Genomic DNA, 24,076 nt, shown 5'->3' on the forward strand with positions numbered 1-24,076 from the left:
GAGGGCAAGAAAAAGTTTTATTACCTCTGTCACCCCTCCACAAACCCAGTAAGCATAGCATGGAAAGAGATTCTGTCTGCTTGGGGGAAAGAGAGGGAAGTAAGCATAAGACTTTGCCTGCTGCAATGAAATCTAGCATCAGTCAGAATTCCGTGACCACTGACTCCAGGCTAAAACCTATGTACGGAGCCTTTAGAACCAACTTGGCACTGGAGAGGAGCCTGTAGCCCCTATGAAATGGAATCAAGTTTTGGTCTGCATTGTGGCCAGCTGACTACAGTGGCCTTGAGCTGTGAATAACCCACAGTGATAGGCAGGCCTTAGTGGCTGTGGGTTTCAGGCATGCCCCAGGGCTGTGCTAGCCTCAGTGGCCATGGGCTTTAGGCACACTCCAATGCTGCACCAACTTTGGTGACCATAGGATTCTAGCCCTATGCCAATCTCAGCAGCCACAAATCCAATCTTAGTACAGCATAATTTGCAGTGGTCTAGGGCTTAGGGAATTCCCTAGCACTGCAATGACTGTAGTGCTCAAGGGCATAGGGACCATACCAGACAACCTTTTCAAAATGTCTGGACAGGCTTACTGCTGAAATATGTTTTCAGACAAAACCAGATTGTGAAGGGCCTACTTGTTCAGTGCACAGACATTGATTCATGACTACAAGGACCAAAAATAATTAGGAAAACATGACATCATAAAATAGACAAAATAAGGTGCCATTGACTGACCTTAAAGAGATGGAGATATATGAACTACATAACAGAAAATTCAAAATACCTCCTTTATGGGAGATCTGCAAATGTCAAGAAAATAAAGAGAAATAATAAATTTCAAGGAGTAAAACAATAAGTGACCAGTACAATAAATTTAACAGCAAAATTGAAATGATAATAATAAAATATTCAACAGAAACCCTGGAACTGAAAGATATAAGGAATGAAATAATAAATGCAACAGAGAGAATCAACAAAAGTATTGATCAAGAAGAAGAATCTGTCACTTGAGAACAACTTATTTGAAAATATACAGTAGGATGAGAAAAAGAAAAAAGAATAAAATGGAATGAAGAAAGCTTACTTTGGGAATAGTATCAAAAAGAAAAAGCAAATTATGAATCACTGACATTTAAGAGGAAACACAGGAATATAAAAGTATAGAAAGCTTATTTAAAGAAAGAAAAGCAGAAAACTCTCAAATCTGCAGAAAGATATAAATATCCAGTTACAGGAAGGTCAAAGGTCTCCAATCAGATTCAATCTAATCAGATTTAAATAAAAGCCAAGTCATATTATAATTAACTGTTAAAGATCAAAGACAAAGAGAAGATTATATACACAGCAAGAAAAAAAAAGGAAATAAAATAAAGGGAGTTTCAGTACACTTAGCAGTAGCAGCACATTTCTTAGCAGAAACCTTACAGACCAGAAGAGAGTGGGATATTTTCAAAGTGATTAAGGAAAAACATGCCCACCAAAAATACTGTACCAAGAAAAGCTGTCCTTCAGAAATGAAGGAGAAATAAAGACTTCCCAGGCAAACAAAAGTCAAGGGAGTTCTTCACCACCAGACCTGTCTTACAAGAAATGCCAAAGGAACTTCTTCAAGCTGAAAGAAAAGAATGCTAGTGAGTAACACAAAAACATTTGAAGGTATAAAACTCACTGGTACAAGTAAGTACAAAGTCAAATTAAGAATACTCTAGGCTGAGCGTGGTGGCTCACACCTGTAATCCCAGCACTTTGGGAGGCTGAGGTGGGTGGATCACCTGAGGTCAGGAGTTCAAGACCAGCCAGGCCAACATGGCGAAACCTCGTCTCTACTGAAAATACAAAAAGTAGCTGGGAGTGGTGGCACGCGACTGTAATCCCATTAAGCTACTTGGGAGGCTGAGGCAGGAGAATTGCTTGAACATGGGAAGCAGAGGTTGCAGTGAGCGAGATCATGCCACTGCACTCCAGCCTGGTGACAGAGTGAGACTCTGCCTCAAAAAAAAAAAAAAAATACTCTAATACGGTAATGATGGCGTGTAAATTCCTTATATCTTTAGTAAGAAGGTTAAAATATAAAAATACTAAAAATAATAACTACACTAACTTATGGTACATGTAATATAAAAAGATGTAAATTGTGACATCAAAAATTCAAAATATGAGTGTGTGTGGAGTTAAAGTGAACAATTTTTTTGTGTGTGGTTGAAGTTAAATTGTTATCAATTTAAAATAACTTATAAAATGTTTTTGTAAGCCTCATGGTAACCACAAAGCAAAAAACTTATAATAGATACAGTAAATGTAAAAAGCAAGGAATCAAACCACAGTACTAAAGCAAATCACTTAACCACAAAGGTAGACAGTAAAAGAGAAATAAATTTTAAAAGCATTTACAAAACAGCTCGAAAACAGTGAAAATAATGGCAGTAGTAAGTCCTTACCTATCAGTAACTACTGTGAATTAAATTGATTAAATTATCCAGTCAAAGATATAGAGTGGCTGAATAGATTAAAAAACAAGACTCTTCTATATGGTACCTATAAAAAAATTCACTTTACTGGTAAGGACCCACAGAGACTGAAAGTGAAAGTATGAAAAAGATATTGCATGTAAATAGAAATAAAAAACAATAGGAGTAGCTATACTTAAATCAGATAAAATAGACTTTAAGTCAAAAGCTATGAAAAGAGACAAAGAAAGTCATTATATAATGATAAAGGGGCCAATTCAGCAAGAGGATGTAACGATTATAGACATATATGTACATCACATTGGAGCACCTAAATATACAAAGAAAATAGTAATAGATCTGAAAGGAGAGACAGACTGCAATACAGTAACAGTAGGGGCATTTAACAACCCACTTTCAGCAATGGAAAGATTATCCAGACAGAAAAATCATTGAATTGAAACTGTACTCTGGACCAAGTGGACCTAACAGACATATACAGAACATTCCATCCAACGGATGCAGAATACAGATCCTTCTCAACTGCCCATGGAGCAAGATTCAGGATAGGTCCCATGTTAGACCACAAAACAGGTGTTATCAAGCTTTAGAAGACTGAAGTAATATCAAGTATCTTTTCAGACCATGATGGTATAAAACTAGGAATAAATAACAGGAGGAACTTTGGAAAATTCACAAATGCATGAAAATTAAACAACATGCCCCTGAACAAGCAATTGATCAATAAAGAAGTTAAAAGGAAAATTTTAATTTTTTGAGACAAATAAAAATGGAAATACAACATACCAAAAGCTATGAGATATAGCAAAAGGAGTTATAATAGGAAAGTTTATAACAATAAATGCCTATATCAAAAAAGAGAAAAATCTTAAATAGCCTAAGGTTGCACTGCAAGGAACTAGAAAAACAAGTAGAAACTCAACCCAAAATTAGTAGAAGGAAGGGAATAATAAAGATCAGAGCAGAAAAGAGTAAAATGGAGATCAGAAAAACAATACAAGAGATGAATGAAGCAAAGGCTTTTTGAAGACAAAATCAACAAACCTTTAACTAGATTAAGAAGAGAGAATATTCAAATAAATAAAATCAGAGATGAAGAAAGAGATATTACAACTTAGACTGAAGAAATGCAAAGGATCATAAGAGAGTATTATGAACAATTATATGCCAACAAATTAGATAATCTAGAAGAAATGAATATATTCCTGGACAAATACAACCTACCAACATTGAATTATGAAGAAATAGAAAACCTGAACAGACCAATAACAAGAAAATTGAATCAGTAATAGAAAGTCTCCCATCAAACAGAAGCCCAGCCTTTACTGCTGAATTCTACTAAATATTTAAGGAAGTAATACCAATTCTTCTCAAGCTATTACAAAAAATTGGAGAGGAGGGAATACCTCCTAAATCATTCTATGAGGCCAGCATTACACTGATAACAAAAACAGATAAGGACACAACAACAACAGAAAACTACAGGCCAATTTCCTTGATGTTTACACATGCAAAAATTCTCAACAAAATAGGAGAAAACCAAATTCAACAACACATAAAAATATTATTTACATGATCAATTGAGATTCATCCCATGGATACAAGGATAGTTCGTATACACAAATCAATAAACATGATACATCACATTAACAGAAGGAAGGATAAAAACCACATAATCATTTCAATAGTTGCAGAAAAAGCATTTAATAAAATTCAATATCCTTTCAAGATAAAAACTCTCAACAAATTAGGTATAGAAATTAGGTATAGAAACAGTGCACTTCATGACCATAAAGACCATATGTGACAAACCTACAGCTAACATCATGCTGAATGGAGAAAAGTTGTAAGCTTTTCCTCAAAGATCTGGAACAAGATATGGATGTCCACTTTCACTACTTCTATTCAACATAGTACTAGAAATCCTAGCCAGAGCAATTAGGCAAGGGAAAGAAATAAAGGGTATCCAAATGGAAAAGGAAGATACTAAACTTTTCATGTTTGCAGAGACATGATCTTATATGTATAGAAAACCCTGAAGAGTCCACCAAAAAACTTTAGAACTAATAAACAAGTTCAGTAAAGTGGCAAGATATAAAATCAGCATATAATAATTAGTAACATTTCTATACACTAACAGCAAACTATCTGAAAAAGAAATATTATTTTAAAATCTTTATTTCTAGTAGCTACAAAAATGTAAAATACCTATGAATACATTTAACCAAGAGGGAAAACCATCTCTACACTGAAAACTGTAGCCATTTTACATTTTACAAAATCTTGATGAAATAAACTGAAGAAGACACAGATAAGTGAAGAATATTTGTATTCACAAACTGGAAGAATAAATACTGTTACAATGTCCATACTACTCAAAGTGATCTACAGAGTCAATGCAATCTCTATCAAAATACCCATGACACTTTCCACAGAAATAGAACAAAGAATCCAATAGGTTTTATAAACTGCAAAAGACACAAAAGAGCCAATGCAATCTTGAGCAAAAAGAACAATGCTGGAGGCATCACACTACCTGACTTCAAAATGTACTACGATGCAATAGTAACTAAAATAGCATGATACTGGCATAAAAACATAGACCAATGAAGCAGAATGAAGAGCCCAGAAATAAATCTACACATTTACAGCTAACTCATTTTTTTTTCCAAAAACTGCCAAGAATACACAATGGGGAAAAAGCAGTCTCTTCAATAAATGGTTTTGGGAAAACTGGATAGCCACATGCAGAAAAATGAAATTAGACTATTATATCTCACTCTATACAAAAATCAATTAAAAATGGATTAAAGACAAAGGTAAGACCCACAAGTGTAAAACTATTAGAAGAGAACGTAGGGGGAAAACTCCATGACACTGTTTTGGGCAACGATTTTTTGGATGTGACTTCAAAAACAGAGGCAACAAGAGCAAAAAAATAGACAAATGGAATTTTATCAAACTAAGAAGCTTCTGCACAGCAAAAGAAAAAATCAATAGAATAAAAGCAGCCTATAGAATGAAAGAAAATATTTGCAAACTATACATCTGATAAGGGATTAATATACAAAATATATAAGGAATTCAAACAACTCAATAGAAAAAAGTCAAATAACCCATTAAAAATGGGCAATAGACAGGTATAGACATTTATCAAAAGAAAACATACAAATAGCCAACAGGTACATCAAAAAATGTTCAACATCACTAATCATCAGGGAAATGCAAATCATGATCACAGTGAGCTATCACCTCACTCCTATTAGAATGGCTATTGTCAAAAAAAAAAAAAAAAGATAAGTTTTGGTTAGATTGTGGAGAAAAGGAAACCCTTGTGCACTATTGGTGAGAATGTGAATTAGTGCAGCCATTATGGAGACAGTATGGAGGTTCTTAAACAAATTAAAAATAGAGCCATAATATGATCCAGTAATTCCACTCCTCGGTATATATCCAAAGAAAACAAAGTGAGTATGTCAGAGACATATGCACTTCTATGTATATTGCAGCATTATTCACCATAGCCAAAGTATGGAATCAACCTAAGCATCCATCAATGGATAAATGGATAAATAAAATGTATATAGATACACAATGAAATACTGTTTAGCCATAAAAATAAGAAATCTTTTCATTTGCAACAACATAGATGAATCTGGAAGGCATAAGTTTAAGTGAAAGATCCCAGGCACAATATGACAAATACTACATGATCACACTCACGTATGGAATCTAAAAAACTCATCTCAAAAAAGTAGAACTTTGAGTGATGGATACCAGAGGCTGGGGTGGCTGGGATGGGAGTGTTGGGGAAATGTTAGGCAAAGGATATATAATTATAGTTAGATAGAAGGAATAGGTTCAAGTGATCTATTGTGCAGCATGATAACTATCATTGATGACAGTATATTGTATTCTTGACAAATGCAGAGACTGGATGTTAGGTGCTTTCACCACAAAAATGACAACTACGTGAGGTAATGCACTTGTTGATTAGTTAGATTTAACCATTCTACAATGGATATATACTTCAAAATATCATGTTGTACATGATAGATACATACAGTGTTATCTGTCAATTTAATTTGAAAAAGAAAGAATGAGAAAAGACACTTTTCAAAGAGTATTAATAGTCATTTTTCTGAATTCCTGTAGTGTATTTTCAAGATGAATAAGTTTTCTAAAGTAACTGAAGCATATCTCATTAGCCATCAAAAATTATTTTTAATGGCAGTTTTTAATGTAGATCTTCAGAAAAAAGCACACAATTACTGCCTTTTAAAATAGAATGCATGAAATACAATTAAATCTTTCCTTCACTAGTCAAATCAAAAAATTTTTTTGGAATATCTTCTGTTTTACCTGTTATGAAAAACACTAAAATCCAGGGAAATAAAAGTTTAGAAATTTATTCTGAGTGCGTTTACAATCTCAATGGGAAGTTAAATGTGTAGAAGGAAAAGTTACAATCTGGCCTCTTAAAGGCTGGACAGAGGTAAACAGATTGTGTTTAAGAGTCCCAGAATTAGTAAAGTTAAGCCTACAAGTTGACATCTGTGGTAGTTATGGAAGGATGAGTTAGGATTTAAGAAGGAGGGATACGGGAGGATGGGTTAGGATTTAAGGAGGGATACAGCATTCTAGAAGAAAAGGAGGGGCATTCTAAATGATTCCAAGAAAGTGGTAAATTGGGGAAATGGTAAAATGTTCAGTGTGCTTGATCAGTAGCAGCTTGAGAATAGTTCCAGACTTTACAGGAGCATGAAAAAAATTCACTTCGGATCACATTACTTTCTTGCTTACAAACCATTGTTCTGCTGTTACTGAGTAAAAGTCTTAGCTTGTTAAAATGTAAAAAATGTGAGCAAGCCCAGCCAAGATGAGCAAAGCCACATGCTTGACCTGCAGTTAACCACAGATACATAAGGGAGTAAAACAAAGATCATTCAAGCCTGGCCCTGATCAGTTATCTTGGAGACCTATGACCAATAATAAGTGACCATTATTTTAAGCTACTAAGATTTGGGATATTTTGTAACTCAGTAGTATTTCACTGATGAATTGTATTAGTGCTTTTCTATTCTTCTATCCTAAAGTAAAAATGTCTTTGCTACTTATCACATTCAAAGAAATGTGGAGCTGTAATAGAAACAAATTTTGCTAGGCAAATAGGACCATGGTATTGCTTTGGGCTGGCATAGATGCAATTCCATGTAATTCCACTTCTTGTTATAAACTTGGCTCTAAATGTACAATGTATACTTCAGTATATGGACAGATGTAGATGTAGATACTGTGTATATGTATGCACTATTTATACCTCTCAAAAATTTACCAAAGTCTTCATATCCATAGCACTGATATTTTTTAAATTAACTCTTGTTAGTATGGACAATTTTAGCTATAATATTCACAAACGTAGAGAGAATAACATAATGAAACCCTATGTACTTATCACCAAGCTTTAGTAATTTCTAACATTTTGCATGTGTTGTTGTTTGTAACAGGCTTTTGTTTTGTTTTACTTTTGTTTTTGTTTTCCTTTCTTTTGACAACATGAGTGGTGTTCAATGCTACTAAGAACAAATTTGCAGATTTTTCCTGCAATGCTTGAAATGATTAACCTCTGTTTGTTGCCAAGTAACTCTTGGGTACGTACTGATAGCAAAAGTAATATAAGAATATTCACAGCATAGTTAAATTTGGATAGCAAGTATTATTTAAAGGGTGCCTGATATTATTGCTTATAGGCATGTTTTTCTTTCTTGTACTTCTTATTTTTGGTAGTAATCATGTTTTTAATGACTTGTGAATAGACTTGTTTTATGAAACAATAGAAAATCACCATAGGACCTCTTTAGTAAGCTTTTAGAGTGTTGAAGCTACTTGAAATCTTCTTTGGTGGGGGATTATTATTTGCTAAATAATTGTTTGCATAAACTGACTCCTCCAACAGTGTTAGTTAAATGAATCATAACAATTAGTATAAACAGAGAAAAGTAATGATGATCTAGGCAAGTAACTTATAGGTGTTCTATTTGTTGAACAAAAGAATGAATGGAAAATTAGGGCTCTTATTTATTTATTTATTTATTTATTTATTTATTTATTTATTTTTTGGCTGTATCCAGGATAGAATAAATAAAATGTTTGTTTTCAGTCTGCCTTCACATATACTTCTTGGTAAGAAAGGAAGGATGAAAGGAAATGGTGGATTGAGGGAGGATGAGAGGAAGAAGGAAAAAAGAAAGGAAGTGAGAGAGGCTAATTATCTGGAGGTTTTTTTTAAAAGCAGTAATGCCACCAAATTAAAGTAGCTTTTCAATTTAATGTACAATATTTATATTACTATTATATTGGCATTTCAGGGTGCCAAGTGTAAAAAGGTTATCTTAGATGCACAGAATATAAAAACAAAACCTGTGCTGTCATCTCCCAGTTCAGCCTAATCATTGACAGAGGTCAAGAAAGTTAAAGCAAGTGCTGAAGTTGAATATATTAATATACAAAAATATAGTATTTGTATTAGTCTGTTCTCATGCTGCTAATAAAGACACACCCAAGACTGGGTAATTTATAAAGAAAAAGAGATTTAATGGACTCACAATTCCAAAGGGCTCAGGTGGCCTCACAATCATGGCAGAAGGCAAAGGAGAAGCAAAGTAACATCTTACATGGTAGCAGGCAAGAAAGCTTGTGTAGAGGAACTCCCATTTATAAAACCATTAGATGTCGTGAGACTTATTCACCATCACAAGAACAGCATGGGAAAGACCCGCCCCCATGATTCAATTGCCTCCCACTGGGTCCCTCCTCCCACGACATGTGGGAATTATGGGAGCTACAATTCAAGATGAGATTTGGTGGGGGACACAGCCAAACCATATCAGTATCATTACCCCTAAAGACACAGATCACCAATGAAGTTTAATTCATCTAGAGAAATGCATTGTAGTAGTACTAAAGTTATTTGGTTAACTTTATGTTCCTATATTTTATGCAAATATGAATTTTTTTATAAGATTTGGGCTGTTATAAAATGTCATTCTAAAGAACATCTCTAATATTTTATGTAATTACTACAAAAATTAAAAATTGTTTTATATTTATAAACCTTGAATTTCAGTGGAGGCCATGCTTATTAAAATTCACTTTCTTTTTGGTTACAGCATTAAAGGGGCTTCTAGAATGCTTACCTTTTTTCAGTCCACTATCATAATGAGAGCCTCAAATTGTATGTCATCAATGGGTCATGTAATCATTAAAGAGTTCTACTTATGAGAGCCAATAACAGACATGACCCTTTCTTCTAGTCTGTTCAGGCAAGCAGATCAAATTTCTTCAAATCCTACAGTAAAAGTTTCACTATTGTCAAATATAGCTTAGTCCTAATGAAGTACATTAAATTTACACAAAACTTGCTGTCCTTGTTTCCAAACTTCATCTAAATAGTTTCTCCCACCTCCCTCCCACAGCATTGCTCATAATCAGGAAAAATATGGTGTCTAGTAGAAACCATGTTGGAAAACACAAATGTGAAAAAGCAATCTACAGGCTGGGCCTGGTGACTCTTGCCTGTAATCCCAGCACTTTTGGAGGCCGAGGCGGGTGGATCACCTGAGGACAGAAGTTCGAGACCAGCCTGGCCAACATGGCAAAACCAGGTCTCTACTAAAAATGCAAAAATTATCCAGGCGTGGTGGTGGGCGCCTGTAGTCCCAGCTACTCGGGAGGCTGAGGCAGGAGAATTGCTTGAACCCGGGAGACGGAGGATGCAGTTAGCTGAGATCACGCCACTGCACTCCAGCGTGGGTGACAGTCTCAAAAAAAAAAAAAAAAAAAAGCAAACTACCGAAATAGAAAATATTTGAAGTATGTGACCATTAAAATTAGAAGAGGTAGGTTTGAATTCTGGCTTCTGTCCTCACTGGACATTTGTTTTTGAAGTTTCTATGTCTGTTCCTTTGTAGCAAACTGACAGTTAAATAAAGTAATGTAACCGCACACCCCAAAACATAAGTGTTAATTTTCTCTACCGCACACCCCAAACCACACACCCCAAAACATGTTAATTTTCCCTATGCATATGCTTACTTGTGATCTTATATTTATGTTCTTGTATCTTATAAGCCTTAAATTTATGCTGAGAGTTCTAGCTAACAACACATCTACTTAATGTTTTGTCAGTGAAATTAAGCAGAGGGTGTTATGTCAATATTTAATGATAGATTGATATATTGCATGGGCTACTTTGTTTTTAATCCTTGGCCAGGGCCATTAAATATTTATTGACACTTACCAAAAAAAATGGTTTTTAGGCTAACTTCTTTTTGTAAATACATGTTCAGTAATTGCCAATAACTTCCATACTAACTGAAGTATATTAGTATATAGGAAGCTGTTGCTATGAAATAACTGTAATATTTCAAAAACTAAATGTTTTTTATTTCAATAGTTTTTGGGGAACAGGTGGTGTTTGGTTACATGGGTATGATCTTTAGTGGTGATTTCTGAGATTTTGGTGCACCCATCACCCGAGCAGTGTATACTGAACCCAATGTGTAGTCTTTAATCCCGCACTCCCCTCCCATCCTTCCCCCAACTCCCCAGAGTCCATTATATCATTCTTATGCATTTGTGTCCTTATATCTTAGCTCCCACTTATAAGTGAGAACGTACAATGTTTGGTTTTCTATTAGTGAGTTACTTCACTTAGAATAATGGTCTTCAACTCCATCCAGGGTGCTGTGAATGCCATTATTTCATTCCTTTTTATGGCTGAGTAGGTATTTCATTATATATATATATTTATACACCACATTTTCTTTATCCACTCATTGGTTGATAGGTATGTAGGCTAGTTCCATATTTTTGCAGTTGTGAATTGTGTCATAAGCTAAATGTTTGGAAATACATTGGAATTATTTCTGAAGTTCCGGAATGGCTTTGCTATTCTACATTAGGTGGTTTATTGAATATTTTTAGAGAAGAAACTCTTGATTTTCAGTTGTTTGTGTGGGGAGAAGAGATGGTGGTGGTGGTCTTTCCTCATATGGGGATTTGGAAGATGAAAGAGTAGGTTACTCATTCTTTATATGGATTTTCATCAGTCCTTCTCATTCTGGCCTTGCATCTCTTCCCCGTACCCTATCATACCTGATCTTTCTGGGTACTAAGCCTGTACAAGGTTTCTAAACCCTTCATGGCTTCCTTCATGGCTGTGGTCCACTCTATGACAGCCCAGGCTGCAGTTTCCACCACTATGTATCAACAGCTCCATGTTAACAATAGCTTTCTGTCTACCAGAAAATTGAACTTTCCTAACCATTTCTGTTTGAAATATAGGTAATAAAACCACTTTTAATATGTGGTTATCATAGGGCAGAATTTTTCAACCTCGGAATTATTGAGCACTATTAACATCTAGGGCCAGATAATTCTTGCGTTTGTCTTTCCTGTGCATTGTAAGATCTTTAGCAGCGTCCATTGTCAAGTAACACCCCCTACCAATTGTGACGATCTCAGTTGAGAACCACTGTCATAAAACCATGCCAATGAGTAATCATGCAGGACTGTGTATCACAAACAGAATACCAAGAAATGTAAGTATCTTCTGCAGAAGCACAAGTATATATAAACCAACTCAACATAATCTGGAAGGTCATTAAATTACATTATACTATACTTTAGAAATATAATGTCTTTGTGATATCCTGAGACAAGCAGATTATTTAAAATGTTCTGACTTCCACAGTAACATTGTGCCTTTTTCGTGTTCCAAAATTTTCTTTTGATAAGCATTTCTAAATAACTTGGGATTTATCCTTTTTCATTTCTGAAGGCCTTTTATCTGCTAATAGAAAGAAGAAAAAAAGATATGCTATGATCATTTTGCATACTGCCTCATTGCTAGAGATGCTTTCCCTCACAGGATACATAATTTCTTGGAATAGACTATTGTTCCTAGAAGATAATTAGTGACTGTTTTTTTTTTTTTTTTTTTTTTTGCCTGTCAATAGAAGTGAAAACAGTAGTTGGCATGCTCACCTACTTGATTATAGCTATTACATCAATCAGCATCCTTTTCCTATGCTTCATCATCATTTATCTCAATAATTATATATTGTTTCATTTTTCTCACCATTTTTTCTTTAGCGTTAACTACACACAAATTTATTTAAAATGGCTGAAATTAGTCATGTAATCAGTTGGAATTCATCCTCACAACATTTATGCAAAATCTACTGCAGTAATTGTTTTAAAAGTGAAATTTAAAAATATTGAACCACCTTTATTTATTCTACATCTAGTCGTACTCTCTTTTGTTTACCCTCCATGTTTTTCTCCACTCATTTGGTCAGAATCAGGGGTTAGTGGGTGGTTAAATGTGTTCTGGGATCTGCCGTGAGTCTTGGTGCATCAAACAGGGCTGAAGACAATGAAAGCTGTGGCATAAAGGACAAATGTAGAAGGTGAAAAACGAATAGAGACCCTGAACCTTAACATTATCTCCATGTTGACCACGGTTTCCTTTGGTATTCTTGAATAATTCTATGACGAAAATAATAGAGTATTTTCATTGTTTCTTTTACCTTGGAGGTTTATCAAGATATTGGACAGCAACTAAATGTAAATTCCATAACTCATGTGTTAGGACAGTACTTCATAATAAATATTTTTTAGTGAGAAAAAACTAAATCATGATTATATCCAATTTGCCAATTAAATATGTTCCACACATCAGTGAACTAAGGAAGTGCTGGAGAATTGTTCTTAGTAACTTGGATAAGCAGGACCATGATTGTATTAGTCAAAAAATAAATTTGGGTGTATACTTTTTATTGATGTGTCATAGTTATACACATTTTGGGGTGTATGTGATATTTTGATGAATGTAGGCAATGTGTAATGATCAAATCAGGGTAATGGGGATAGCCCTCATCTCAAATATTTACCAATTCTTTATGTTGGTGGGAACATTACAATTCTTCTCTTCTAGCTATTATGATATATGTAATAAAGTATTCCTAATTATAATTTTCCTGCTGTGCAATAGAGTACTAGAATTTATTCCTTCTATCTAACTATAGTTTTGTACATGTTAATCAACTTCTCTTCAACTGCCCAAAGCAATTGACAGATTCATTGCAATCCCTATCAAAGTACTAATGTCATTTTTCACAGAAGTAGAAAAAAAAATCCTCAAATTCATGTGGAACGAAATGGAGCCCAAGGAGCCAAAGCAATCCTAATCAGAAAGAACAAAGTTGGAGGCATCACACTACTTGAGTTCAAATTGTACTACAAAGCAATAGTAACCAATACAGAATGGTACTGGCACAAAAACAAACACATACACCAATGGAACGAAATAGAGTTGTTATGACCAACCATTCTATTCTCTATCTTCATAAGATTCACTTATTTTGCTCTCACATATGAGTGAGAAAATGTGATATTTTTCTTTCCATGCCTGGCTTATTTCACATAATATAATGACTTTCCATCTATCTTGCTGCAAATGACAGAATTTCATACTGTTTTATTGCTGAATAGTATTCCATTGTGTACATATGCCACATTTTCTTTTTATTATTTTGAGGAAACTCCATAGAGTTTTCCACAATGGCTGTACTACTTTACATTTCCATCAACAGTGTACAGGCATTCACTTTTCTCTGCAGCCTCTCCAACATTTGTTATTTTTTGTCTTTTTGATAATAAATAGCATTTCTAGCTGGGCTGAAATTTCTCTTCGTGGTTTTTGTTTGTGTTTTTGTTTTTGGTTTTTTTTTTGAAACGGAGTTTTGCTCTTGTTGCCCAGGCTAGAGTGCAATGGCGCGATCTCAGCTCACTGCAACCTCCGCCTTCTGGGTTCAAGCGATTCTCCTGCCTCAGCCTCCCAAGTAGCTGGTATTACAGCTATTTGTGGTTTTAATTTGCATTTCTCTGATGAAGATTTTTGCTATTGAGTTGTTTGAGCTCTTTATATATTCTGCTTACTAATCCCGTGTGTATTAGTTCATTCTTGAATTCATATAAGGAACTACCTGAGACTAGGTAATTTATGAAGAAAAGAGGTTTAATTGACTCACAGTTCTGCAGGCTGTGCAGGAAGCATGGCTGGGGAGGCCTCAGGGAATTCACAATCAGGCAGAAGTGAAGAAGAAGCAGGCACATCTTCATATGGCAGAGCAGGAGAGAGACAGCGAAGGGGGAAGTGCTACACACTTTTAAACAACCAGATCTCCTGCGAACTCACTCACTATCATGAGAACAGCAAGAGGGAAGTCCGCCCCCATGATCCAGTCACCTCCCACAAGGCCCCTCCTCCAACATTGAGGATTACAATTCGACATGAGATTTGGATGGGGATGCAGAGCCAAACCATATCACCTTGTCAGATAGATCATTTGCAGATAATTTCTTCCATTTTGTAGATTGTCTCTTCACTTTGTTAACTGTTTCCTTTGCTGTGCAAAAGCTTTGTAGCCTAATGTAATCTCAATTATCTGTTTTTGCTTTGGTTGCCTGTGCTTTTGAGGTCTTAACCAAAAAATCTTTGCCCAGAGCAATGTCCCCTAGCATATCCCCAATGTTTTTGTCTAGTAGTTTTATACTTTCAAGTCTTATATTTAAGTCTTTAATCCATTTTGAGTTTATTTTTGTATATGGTAAAAGATGGGAATCTACTTTTCTGAATATGAATATCCATGTTTCCCACACCATTTATTAAAGAGACTATCCTTTCCCCAGTGTATGTTCCTGGTGCCTTCGTAAAAAATGAGTTGGCTGTAAGTGCCTGGGTTTGCTTCTGGGCTCTCTATTCTGTTCCATTGGTGTATGTGTTTGTTTTTGTGCCGGTACCAGTCTGTATTGGTTACTATTGCTTTGTAGTACAATTTGAACTCAAGTAGTGTGATGCCTCCAACTTTCTTCTTTCTGATTAGGATTGCTTTGGCTCCTTGGGCTCTATTTCGTTCCATATGAATTTTAGGATTTTTTTTCTACTTCTGTGAAAAATGACATTAGTACTTTGATAGGGATTGCAATGAATCTGTCAATTTCTTTGGGCAGTATGGTCATTTTAATGTTATTAATTCTTCCAATGTATAATATGAGTGTGGGATGTCTTTTCATTTGTTTACATCCTCTTCAACTTTCTTCATCAGTGTTTTATAGTTTTCCTTGTAGAGATCTTTCATCTCCTTGGTTAAACTTATTCATAGGTATTCTATTTTTTGTGCTATTGTAAAGGGTATTTCTTTCTGAGCTAGTTAATTATTTGTGTATAGAAATGCTACTAATTTTTGTATGTTGATTATTATCCTGCAACTTCACTGAATTCATTTATCAAATCTAAGAGTTTTTTGGTGGACTTCTTGGATTTTTCTATGTATAAGATCATGTCATCAGCAAGTAAGGATAATTTGACTTCTTTCTTTCCAATTTGAATGCCATGTATTTATTTCTATTGCCTAATTGTTTTTACAAAGACTTCCAGTACTATGTTGAATACAAGTGGTAAAAGTGGACATCTTTGTCTTGTTCCAGACCTGAGTGGAAAGGCTTTCGATGTTTCCCTTTTCAGTAAGTGAAGGATAGTAGAGATTAGCCAGAGCTTATCTCATAATAAATGACTATGATATTAGCCTAAAATATGAAACTTTCCAAGACCACTTCCCTTTGGGGGATCACAAGGAGATGAGTCATCAGTCAGTGCCTTACATTTTTGAAATATAAATCAACATTGAATAGTAAAATTAGCCTTATGGATAAAAAGAGGTGACTAAACTGATTTATAAAAACTTGTCTCTGGATAATTAATCCACCCTAAACTTGCTTCTCTTATGTTGTCTCCACATATGGTTAAATGGTACCACCATTCATGTATTTGCTCAAGCTCACAACTAGGGATCATGCCCCTTAACTCATGGACATTCATTTATAATTCACATCTAGTCAGTCAGTAAATTTTGTTAGTTCTACCTACCAAATAGATACTTAAGGGAAAAAAATTCTACCACTTCCACCACCAACACTGTGCCGTCGCCTTTCAGTGGACTGCCTCAACATCTTCCTCCCTGCCTTCCTGCCTCCATTCTGCCTCTCTGCCTCCACACCACTTCATTCTCCCAGACTTGAACACCAAAATGCCAGAGTGATACCTCTGGTACAAATGCTACTTGGGGCTCTCTTATTTTTAAAACTCTCCAAAGCATTCCTATTATACTTAAAATAAAACCCAAGTCCTTTCCATGTTCTACAAGGCCCTTCCTGCATTGGCCAGTGGCTGTCTTTGAATTCATTGTCACTCTTTTTTTACATCATTATAGATACAGTGGCATTCTTTGCCCTCTCTTAAGCATGCCAAGTATACTCCATCTCAGCACCTTTGAACTTGCTCTTCCCTCTGCCTGGCATAAACATCCTCCAGGTTTTGATATGACTCACTTCCTCCCTTCTCACAGATATGTTTCAAATGATCATCAGAGCAAGCTTTCCTGGCAGTTTTTTCTAAAATAGCACTTACATTAGTCTCTATCTCTTTAGCTGCTTTAATTTTCATAGTACTTATAATCACCTGGCATTATATTGTGTGTGTATCAATTTATATGATTATTTTGCATCTCCTTCTCTGGAATGCAGGCTTCATGAAAGCAGAAGTTTTGTCTGTCTTGTTCACTATTATAGCCCCTAGTACCTGGTAGAGAGGAAATACTTTAAAAATATTTTTTGAATGAATAAGTGAATATTTTTATAGTTTAATTACAAACCACACTTATCAAATTAAATGAGCAAAATACTAAGTATCAAAGCTAGCCAAATGAATTCCTTGGCTTTCCTAAATACATGTATTTTGATGAGTATATTATGAGTTACTTCCTTGGAAGTATTTGTTCAGTCTCCTTGGCATGACTCTTAAGTTACCTTGTATATGTTGTTAGTTTAGTCATCAACTGATCTCCCCACACCTTTCTGTTCAGTTGCTTAGTCACTCCTCACTCTTTGAGGCTCCTGAGGCTCCATGACTCCGTGGTTAGTCACCACAATTATTTGCAACAGAAAGGAGAAATGTTGCCAACCCCAAAGCATTAGAGATAAGTGAAAAATAGAGCACCCCTTTCACCCCAAGTGGATTCACCCAGTAAATGTTGATGTTTTCTTCTGTCCATTTCCTTCTTCTGCAAGGACCATGAGATTGTGTTTACATTCTACAGCTCTCACAAGATGTGTGCTCCAATATTAGAAACTAATGTTTAAACATTCCAGGCCAAAGAAAGCAAAACTGAAATTCCACTCTTGAGTCATTCAGAGGTTGAAGCATTATGGGTGATCCAAGTTCCCCTGACTATCTGTGAACACAGGCAGTTGTTTGTCAATTCTTTTAAGTTAAAAAAAAAATGCACAAACAACCTATTGTAAAATGGAGTGAGTCAGTGCAATTGCACAAAGCATGTTTTATTGTCAGCTGTATAAATCTGTGAATATTTTTCATGACCAGTTTTAGTTGGTGGATTTAAATGAGGTCACCAAAAAGTTATCTCTGAGTATAGCACTCGCCACAGTGCATTATAAATATGCTGTCATCTATGAACATCCTTATGAATGACTCTATGTCTTACTCATTCTTTTATCTCTAAATTAGTACTGACTATTTTAGGTCCTTCATAAATGCTTTTGAAATTGGATTATGGAGGTATTTATAATTATCTAGATTATAAGCTCTTTCAGGACTAAATGCTATGTTTTGTTTACATCTGATCCCCTTATAATCCTGTACATTGCCTTGCATATTTAAAAGTCTTTAGAATATTTTTGTTGAATTGATTTGTTAAGTATAGATCAATCCCCCTGCTATGGAAACTAATGTGGAAAGTGTTAATGATTCTTAAATCAGGGTCTAAACCCCTTTTGATCCTTTGGTTGGATGTCCAGTTCATTATTTCACAAATAGTAATATTTTTCTTGTCAGGCTATATAGGCTGCTAAATGCTATTATCCCAAACTTTGATGGATATAATTAGAACAGATTTATTTTCCATCTACTATATGCAGGAACTTAATCTGTTTTCCTATTAAATCCTCACGACAATTCATGCAGGAAGACTATGTCACATTCTCCATATAAAAAGACTGAGACTAAGAGATGTTAAGTAATTTATCCAACTTGCCAAACAAATAAGGCAGAATCAGGAACTGTTAGACCTGTTTCCTTGAACACTAACTGTGTGAAATCTTTCCTACTCTACCACAATGCTTCTAAGAAACAAAGTGGGCCGGGCGCGGTGGCTCACGCCTGTAATCCCAGCACTTTGGGAGGCCGAGGTGGGCGGATCACGAGGTCAGGAGATCGAGACCAGCCTGACTAACGCGGTGAAACCCCGTCTCTACTAAAAATACAAAAAATTAGCCAGGCATGGTGGCGGGTACCTGTATTCCCAGCTACTCGGGAGGCTGAGGCAGGAGAGTGATGTGAACCCAGGAGGCAGAGCTTGCAGTGAGCAGAGATCGCGTCACTGCACTCCAGCCTGGGCGACAGAGCGAGACTCCATCTCAAAAAAAAAAAAAAAAAAAAAGTGAAGGGAACTAGTTAAAATACATTATGAAAATTATATATGACTTTGAAAGAAACATTTTATGGTAGGACAAGTATAGATATCCAAAATGTATCGAATATTCTCAATAGTATTTGAGGGATTAGTATGTGAAGGATTAAAATTAACTTTTAAAGGCGTGATTGTTCAACAGAGAAAGATACATGTATTATAGACACCTCACATTTCTCTCCACGTTAAGACCTTTAAAAAGACTCAAGAATCTTGGCCTCTTTACCCTGGCGTTGTCATATTTGTTTTAGGAAGACAGTGTTTTACTTTTTACCGTTCCATAGCTCAAGTGTAAAAGGGATGGGGAAAAGAGGGAGAGGCTGTATCCCTTTATGAATACTCAGGAAAAGTTAATATAGATAGGGAATCAATCCTGTACACATCTTCATGTGTTCTGACTTCTAGATGTTTCTCTAACTGGTAGCTAGTAAGAAAAATTAGTGTCCTTAAAATGTTCCTTCTATTATGCAGAAGCTTTGTCAACTGAGACATTAATAACTCTGTAAGAGAGGTCTGTTATTATTGTAAATGTCTGTAGAGCTTTACTGTTGTTAATAGGATGTTCTGAAGAATAAAATGAGGTCTTGAAAATACTTTTGTTGGTGAATACAAAGCTATGTTTAATGCAAAATTAGTGAGAGAAAAATCTCTACTATAATTGCTGTGGGTTTTTGTGAACAAAATATGATTAGGATTTAAAATTACCCTGTGCTTCATATCATTACTGTTACACTTTGTTTAGTTTTCAAAGTGATTGCCATTTCTGAGTGAGTGTGCATATGTGTGTATAGGTGTTTTCAAGGAAGAGAGAAATGTCTTCGTAACACAAGTTGTTTTCTTAACTATAAAAAGCCAGTTGGCTTAGTCATGGTCTAATGCTAAGAACGTTTCTTTTAAAATTGTAATTTGTTTGAATTTCCTTCTGGTTTCACCTTTGCCAATGCAGAAAATAAAGAGGGTTTTTGTGGTTGTGTGTATGTTCATCTTGATTGGTCATTACCATAGCTGCATTTGTTTTCCAGTTCTGTGTTCTGTCAATTTAATCCAACTAATATTTATGAAATACCATAATGTTCCAGAAACATTCAAATAATGGAAAATTCAGCTCTTATTCTTCCTTTGTGACTTTGTGACAGCAAAATTGGTCACCCTCAAGTGACTGTAGAACTGAGCTACATCTTAGCTTTAGCAGTCACCTCCTTTTCACAGTCATTTTGCCAATGTGTCAAATCAGTGGCTCAGCCGTTGTGGTCTCTGGAAGTTTCCCTTCACTTCTATCAAAGACAGGCAAATCACATGAGAAATGTATCCAACTGATACCCATCATAATACCAAAACATGACACTTACAGATGATGACAGATTGCATGGCAAGAGCTCTCTGCTGTAGGTTATGATTATTTAGTTGCACGTTTCCACTCTTCTAACAGATTGCACACACCTTGAGGGGAGACTGCACAGACCCATGCAATATTTGCTTGACAGAATTTTCCAAGGAGCACATAACAAAGAATGGGGAGGAAAAGATCTAGGAAGGATTCTAGTTTGAATTTGCTCTGTTATTTTCGGCAAGCCTTTTGATCTTTTTGTACCTCAGATCCTTGATCTCTAAAATAATAGAGTTGAATCAGTCCAGTTTTTTTAAAGTTATTAATATTTTTTATTAAATTAAAATTTATTTTTAAATTTTCATTAAAATTTTTTAACTACAAAGCACCGTAAGGTATAAGGACAGAAACTAAAGATATTCCAAACCCTGTATCGTAATATCTGGCACATTATTATGTTTAATATATATCAATTGAATTGAATTGGATTTGTTTGGTCAACATCTTGGGTGAAATACTGATGTATAAGGTAAAATAAAAGCAGAACTAATTTTGTCAAAGAGGAGTGGGTGGCACAACAAGGCAGGGAACTGAGCCCAGTGGGCACCCCCAAACTCCACCTACTCAGAGGGGCATGGTGAAAATCATACCATGTTAGAGAACACAGTTTCCAAATCAAAGAACTTAATAAGCATGTAATTCTTCCTGGCTTCAACATTCTATAATTCCATGACTGAGCTTTAAAGAATTCCTTTACTAACATCTAGTTTGCCACATGAAAGTAATATGAAAGATGTTAAGGATGTTGTAACATTATGCCGTCAAGTGGGTGGTGGGTTATGATGGAGAACCACAAAACCGTTTTGTATTTCTGAACAAATGTACTGCATACGGGTTTTATTATCTTTCTCTGTAGATCTTTCTTTTTTGCCTTACTGCAAACTAATGTGGTATGCGTTTGAACAGGGAACAGTTCTCTCAGGTGCTTTCTGTAAAAAACTGTCAAGTCGTCTACTTGTAACTACATAGTCACAAGATTATATAAACTGACATAATTTACTGAATACAACACTTATTTAGATACCATAGTTGCTTTTGAAATTCACTGAAACCATTTGATAACCAGAGTCTAAGAAATGTAGATTTCCAACCTATTAATGGCAAACTATTTTGCCAATATTTAGTGAATAAGCTGATGATTTAGGCAGTAGGAAAATAAAATCCATTAAGATCACTTTAGGCAGGAAATAAGAGTATTAAAGATTAATCAGAGTGATATCATATCTTTGAGAAGAATTTCAAAGCGATTGATCTCATCCTATTACCCATACTTTCCTTTGCCCTTTATTTCTGTCCTCTTGTTAAATAGTAATAAAGATGAATGGATCATTGTTCCATTAGCTATGAACAAAAGCTATCAATCATATATGAGGTTGTTCTTCCAAACTAAAACTCAAAACTCATTCCTTTTATTCTCTGACTTGGGGCATGTCATTCCTTTGTACTTAATGTGTTTTCCTTTAAAAAGAAGAGGAGGCAAGCTGCTAAAGCTTGAATTCTTGAACCCTCTGGTGATAGGTATATGTGGCCAACTCTTGGCAATTCTGCCTAGATTAGCCTTCCAGTGATCAACCAAGCTGGCATGTCCTCTTGGCAAGGAAGAAAGAAAGCCCTCAAAGCAAAAACATTTAGTTTAGCAATCCTTAATTGATAATTTATATACTTGATACAGAGTAGAAATTTCGGTGACAGGTTTCAAGGGACCTAGGCAATTCAATGAGAGAGGGCAGGGCAGAGTGAGGAGGCTAAATGAAGGAGAGCTGACTAACTAAAGTCCAGATATAGTCTAGTTTAGCTAGGAATGAAGTATGCAGTGGAACCTATCTTCAAGATTTCTAATGGCAAACTCTTAGATTTGTGGGCTGATAATTGAAGTTGACGAGAGCACAGAGCAGAAATGTGTAGAAGCTTAAAATGGAAGAGAGTATATCATGCAAATTAGCAATAAACACTATAAAATGTAATGGATAATAGAAAGAGTTTAGACTAAATGGAAAATATCATTTAAAATATTCCCTTGGTGTGGGTGTGCATGCTTGTACTAATTTAATGCCATATCTACCTCACTTAGATTATGTATGTAGGAAATACTTAATGTAATAACTAAATGGCAGATTTTGAAATGATGTGATCTAGGACATGGAAACTAGGAATGGAATTAAGAATAATGAGATAACTTTATGCCAAAAAATCATTGTAATACATGCCACATATATCATGTGTAGCTTTAATTAACACAGAAAAAAAATGCAGGACATCCCATTAAAAGTAAAACAAAGAACAAATTGAAAATGCTTTCTGAAACACAGTTATATGTTCACAAGGACTGACCAATCCTGATGGTCTAATTCATTAGTGTCATGTGACTGTCAGTTTGGAAGTGTTATATTTTACTCACGTACAATCTAATAGCTTTTCAGCTTGCCTGAAGGTGTTATCTGCAGTATGTTCATCGTTACTTGGTAGAGCACTTTAACACTACTTTGAAAGTGAAAAATATTTGGGAAAATAGACTGTATTCTATCTTTTAGTTTTATGCAGCATAACTATAAGTCTCTGTATTATTATTGTTGTTGTTTTTCAGCCCCTCTGACTGATAAGCCACCCAAGCTTTTGTATCCTATGGAAAGTAAACTGACAATTCAGGAGACCCAGCTGGGTGAGTAATTCCTTAATTCTAGTTAATATGCTGCTCTCGTTACATTGTGACAGTTAATAAGCCTAGATTGTAACCCGATGTAATACTCGCAGCTAAATCCATTTGTATTCATAGGGAACAGAATTAGAAAATGCTAGCATACCTAGCCATTTCATTCCTTACAGTGCGTGCCTTAGGACCCAGTTGGACATATGGATGTAAAACCTCACATGCTATTTAGATGGTTATTGGAAAATGAGATGGGCTGATGATTTTAGTGATGGTATTACAGTGCTATCTTACAAGGTTTGAATTGGTTTTCAAACAGACACTATGGAACAATTTGATTTATAGTATCTATTAATAGGTTAAGATGCAATTTCTGAAATTTAGGGGAAAGGGTTCAAATTTATTAAAATAAATGTCACCATTATGGTTAAAAAACATTTTAAGTGTAATCAAATATAATATAAATTTTGCTAGTTATATTTTGGATAATATATTAATAAAATATGACCAAGTGACTTTTGGTTAAGGGACTAGCAGATTTGGGACATAAGGCTATAGACAAAATATGTATTGAAAAAATATACAATTATATACGAATCAGAATTCTGACTTATCTTAGAGGTTCATCTAGAAATTTTGAGTTTGATTTAGCTATATTCAGTTATACTAAATTATGAAAAATTTCCCTCTTAATTATAAATATATACATAGCAATTCTGTTATATTCTCTTAGGTCTTATTTTATTTGAAATGTAGTATGCAGGCATATGCCATAAACTTTGGCAGAAGAGTTTTTGTTTGTAGTGGTGCATTAGAAAAGGTTATCAAAAATATAAATTTAAATGAATATCCATGTTTGTTAAGGAATTTCTTCTTAGATTAATCATACAAGAGTGCAAATGCATTTACTGTATATAACTAAAAAGAATCAGTATACCATCCCTTAAGTTATTAATGTTATTCTTAT

General features: G+C 34.9%; 1 protein-coding gene across 1 annotated transcript in view; it reads left to right on the forward strand.

Moving 5' to 3' along the window:
- Nucleotides 1–24,076, forward strand: part of IL1RAPL1 (interleukin 1 receptor accessory protein like 1) — a 1,375,176-nt gene that overhangs the window by 1,059,928 nt on the left and 291,172 nt on the right. Inside the window, exon 6 of the mRNA XM_019019800.3 lies at nt 23,047–23,121. Coding sequence (XP_018875345.1) covers nt 23,047–23,121 — 75 coding nt within the window. The remainder of the gene's footprint in view (nt 1–23,046; nt 23,122–24,076) is intronic.

This window comes from Gorilla gorilla, chromosome X, assembly GCF_029281585.2.
Source record: "Gorilla gorilla gorilla isolate KB3781 chromosome X, NHGRI_mGorGor1-v2.1_pri, whole genome shotgun sequence".
Classification (NCBI taxonomy): Eukaryota; Metazoa; Chordata; class Mammalia; order Primates; family Hominidae; genus Gorilla; species Gorilla gorilla.